Source organism: Bidens hawaiensis, unplaced genomic scaffold, assembly GCF_021521415.1.
Source record: "Bidens hawaiensis isolate Kalapana, Puna unplaced genomic scaffold, B.hawaiensis_p1.1 tig00000055_1, whole genome shotgun sequence".
Taxonomy (NCBI): Eukaryota; Viridiplantae; Streptophyta; class Magnoliopsida; order Asterales; family Asteraceae; genus Bidens; species Bidens hawaiensis.
Genome location: NW_027491016.1, coordinates 2,308,065 through 2,312,572, shown reverse-complemented (window position 1 = coordinate 2,312,572; position 4,508 = coordinate 2,308,065). Strand labels below are relative to the sequence as shown.

General features: G+C 38.8%; 1 protein-coding gene across 1 annotated transcript; it reads right to left on the bottom strand.

The window, feature by feature from the left end:
• Positions 1–456: 456 nt before the first annotated feature.
• On the bottom strand, positions 457–3,421 carry LOC143551489 (dnaJ protein homolog). The gene is made up of 6 exons (XM_077041928.1): positions 3,223–3,421; positions 1,734–1,899; positions 1,518–1,659; positions 1,157–1,433; positions 870–1,068; positions 457–779 (listed from the first exon to the last, which is right to left on the bottom strand). Exons 1-6 carry the CDS (start codon positions 3,370–3,372, stop codon positions 457–459), a joined length of 1,257 nt encoding a protein of 418 aa, XP_076898043.1. The 5' UTR covers positions 3,373–3,421.
• Between the last annotated feature and the right edge of the window lie 1,087 nt (positions 3,422–4,508).

The window sequence follows — 4,508 nt, the reverse complement described above, 5'->3', positions numbered from 1 at the left end:
TCTTTCTATGGAGTTTAGCAAATCAAACTTCTATCATCTACAAGTATTAACAAACATAAACGCCATAGTTTGTTCATGATTCTTTCATGACCGATTTTAAAGTTAGGGGATAAACAACCAATGCTTCGAAATTCGAATGATCAATCAACCTACGTAGTTCACTAGCACCAAGTCCTTTTGCTACCATTATATAGGAACTAAACGTTCTGACCGTTATTTAAACATTAAAAAAAACATAAGAATCTGTGAACACAACTTTCACACATAGATATAGCTCAGCATAGGCTCACTACACAAACAAGTAATAATGACAAAACGTCTTAAAAACGAGTAAAATCACCGCTACATTTAAACCTCTTTCATAATATCATATTTAAATTGGGAAAAAAAGAACAGAACTGACATTATTGTCTATCAGATAATCAAACCTTAAACCTTAGCCAAGAATGAGTTGAGTTACTGTTGTGCACATTGTACCCTTTGTGCACCTCCATGCATATCTTCGTCTTCATCATACGCTTCTTGAGCCGCTTGTTGCTGCTTCCTCCTCATCTCCTCTTCAATGTTAACATCATGAAGAGTCGTCTCCTCACATTCATCCAATTCCATATCTGTCATCTGCATCGAAGGCTTAGGTGGCAGCACCGCCTCCAACGCCTTACACTGCTCTGGTGACAATGACTCCGGGAACTCCACCGTGAAGTGAATATACAGCTTCCCCTTCATGAACGGCCTCTGGTACATCGGCATCCCTTCATCATTTATCGCCTTGAATGAATCTACAAATACAATTCAGCCCAACCATCAAACCACCATTCTTTAAAACATAAACCGTTTGGAGTAACAACTAAGAAAGAAGAACAAAATACCTGGCTTCACAACCTCTCCTGGTTCAGATTTAATAAGAAGCTGTCTGTTATCCAAATGGGTTAGGATAAACTGGAACCCACATAGGGCCTCGGTCAAGCTCAATGTGTGCTCAACAAATATATCATCACCCTTTCGCTTAAACTTCGGGTGCTCCTTTTGTTGCAAGACAAACACAATATCACCAGTAACCGTGTCGGGCTGCATAACACAAAGTCACAAACCAAGTCAAACACAGTTACATAATAATAAACGAATACAAATATAAAGAACATTAAAAAAAGGTTACAGCTTCATCAGCCTCTCCAGGGAATGTGATCTTCTGTCCATTCTGCATGCCCTTCTCCACATGAACTTCCAGAACCTTCTTCTCCTGGACAACTTTCTCACCCTTGCACTGTGTGCATCGATCCTTGTCATTAATGGTTTCTCCAGTACCCTTGCATTCGTTACAAGGATGCTGCATTTGCTGGATCATAGATGGTCCGAGATGTCTGATGGAAACTTTCATTCCAGAACCTTGACAGCCAGCACATTTCATTGAAGCGCCTGACTTTGAACCCTTGCTGCAAACATAAAACATCATGTCTCAAAAAACAAAATAATACTGGTTACCAGATACGTAAAGAAGAATGTGAGTACTCACTCACCCTTTACACTTGGAGCAGATAACATTCCGTGAAAGAGAGAGTTTCTTGGAAGTTCCGTTATAAAGATCCTCAAGAGAAACCTTGAGAGGATGAACAACATCTTCACCCCTTCGTTGCCTTCTTCCCCTGCTGCTACCGCCACCTGGATACAAAAGGATTTCAAGTTAAATCAACAGCAAACACAACTGTACTAAATTCAAAAGAAAACGTGCATACCACCAAAAGGACTGCCACCAAAGAAAGACTGGAAGATGTCAAAGGGGTCATGACCGCCACCCCCACCGCCCATTCCTTCCTTCAAGGCATCCTCACCATACTGGTCGTATATTTCACGCTTCTCTGGGTCACTCAGTACCTCATATGCTTGGGCAAGCTCTTTAAACTGAAACACAAATGACATGTCAAATTTATAAAAACAGAGATAGATGTCCAAAGCAAACACAATTTCTTGAAACACATAAGCATCCTAATAGCAAAACCTATCACTAAGACAATTCATATTTTAAATTACAGCTGGAACACATTAATAACAGATCAACTGAGAATTTCAAAACAAAACATTACCAACCACCGTATGTATATCTAGATAATAAACCGTGAACATTACATAATATCCTGGGATTCAACACCGTAATTAACATGTTCTAAAATATAAATCCTGCACATAAAGGATCATGCTTCAACTTCAAGCAAGACAAAACTTGCATTTTTCTAGATAATGAATTGTTATATCATTTCATACAGATCGAGGATGCCTCTAATCATTAGCAATTGAACAACAACCAAAAAACTAAAATTTTATTCATCAAACCTTGATGATTCATTTTAAATTAGCAAGTACATCGTCAATTTATATAAACAGTAGCAATTTAAAAAAAATAACATTCACTTAACAACAGTTTCTTCTAGATTAATCATCAGCAACAAAACAATAGAAAGCTGATTTTTCATGAGTTACAGAACTGAATTACTCCTTACGTTTAAAGCAACAACCCTCGGAACAAATTATTGGATTACGCTCAACAAATCAACTAACAAATACAAACATCGTGCCAAGTAAATAAAACCAAGTGCCAAATGCACTAAATGCAGCTTGCAAGTATGATCAAAAGCTGCGAGACACAAAGTATCAGCAAACAGGCAATACTTAGAGAGGCTTTACATGAACACTTTTATTAATAGCATTATAGTTAGCAATGACCTAATGAAAGATTTAATCGAGCCCTATGTATTTTTAAGTTTTGCCTCCCTTGAACCTCTATGTAACAATTTCTCATTAATTCGTTCATTTAAGGTAAGCTACTATACCTCAAGCTGAGCTTAGGCTTGTTTAAGGATTTTCTCAAAATATATAAAATAACTGAATACGGATATAAATTAACTAATAATAATAAAGCAAGTCCGAGCTTAAAAAACGACTCACAAACCGAGCTTGAGCTTTGGAAAAAGAGCTCGAACCAAGCCGAACTCATTTCCGCCCTTAGAAACAAGATATCAACAAGAGATGATAACTAGAGCGGATTTAACAACAGCATTGTAATTATAATTATTAACCATGAACAGACAGCCGGTCGACCAATCACCTATCATATTAACGATTACCGGAGCTAATACAATCAGATTCAATAACTCAAAACTAATCAATCAAAAGTCAAAACAAATTAGGTCTAATCAGGCTTATTATTATTATTATTATTATTATTACCTTCTCAGGATCTCCGCCTTTGTCAGGATGATTCTTAATAGCAGCCTTCCGATACGCCTTCTTCAGGTCATCCTGTGACGCTGTCTTCGGAACCCCAAGGATCTCGTAATACTTGGTGTTATCGCTCTTCTTCGGTGCTCTTCCGAACATTATTATGTTCTAATTCTTCGATTAACAATATTATTATTCCAATACGAATCTAAACAATTAAACGCAATCGGATTAAAACCAGATCGGCGAATAATAATAATAATAATAATAATAATAATATGGAAACGTACCTGCGAAGAAACAGATCGGAGAACGGAAGACTTAACTAGCGAAAAGAAAGAGGTGTGTGGTATGGTAAGTATAGTTTGAGGAGGTTGAGATGGACGGTCTAGATTTCTTTCATCTGTGTGAACACCGATATTAAAGAAGCCTCTGGAAGGTTGTCTTGTTTTGATCAGAAGTATTAAACTCATAGTATATTAATGATAATTATCTTGTTATTCGTAATTCAAATAAACGTAAATATATCTCTAAAATAGGAGATTTCATGTGATATGTATTGACATTGGTTAATGAGAGGAGGCGAGTCATAAGCCAATCGATCTCCTTCCTTTTCTCTCCCTCCCACCCTCCGCTACAAACCCTAACAGCCGGCCCTACCATCATCGGCAACCCCTCTTCTCATCTTCCAGTTCAATCAGCGGCTCCCATGGCATCCCTTATTCACCCAGCCATCACGGTCACCAACATTAAGAACTTCATTCCGATCACTCTCGATAACGAGAGTGCTCAATACGTAACTTGGTCGGAATTATTCAAAATCCACTGCATGGCTTTTCTTGTCGCTGACCATCTCGAGCCGAGACAGCAGTCCTCGTCTTCCTCCTCTGCGGCTGCTAACAAAGACAAAGAAAAAGACCCAGCCTCAACACAAGATTCTTGGAAAAGATTGGACGCTATCGTCCTACAGTGGATATACGGGACGATTTCCACCGACCTCCTTCGGACCATTCTCAAGAAAGACACCACGGCGTACGACGCGTGGATCGCTCTCGAAAACCTCTTTCAAGACAACAAGAGTTCGCGTGCCCTGTATCTGCAGGCTAAGCTCACCAACACACGACTCGAGAATTTCAAGGACATGGCTGCATATTGCCAAGAGATTAAGATGCTTGCTAACCAACTTCACAATGTTGATGTTCCTTTGTCCCAAACACAATTGGTTTTGAAATTACTTGGGGGCCTAACAGATCAATACGTCACCATTGCTACCGTGATCCGTAACAAGGAACCAT

Excerpts from the sequence above, each read along its gene's own strand:
- LOC143551489 (XM_077041928.1), bottom strand. The coding sequence starts at position 3,372 with ATGTTCGGAAGAGCACCGAAGAAGAGCGATAACACCAAGTATTACGAG. Across the intron at positions 1,069-1,156 it reads CTGGAGAGGCTGATGAAGCT|CCCGACACGGTTACTGGTGA; the intron begins GTAACCTTTTTT and ends TGTGTTATGCAG. Across the intron at positions 780-869 it reads AGGAGAGGTTGTGAAGCCAG|ATTCATTCAAGGCGATAAAT; the intron begins GTATTTTGTTCT and ends TTGTATTTGTAG.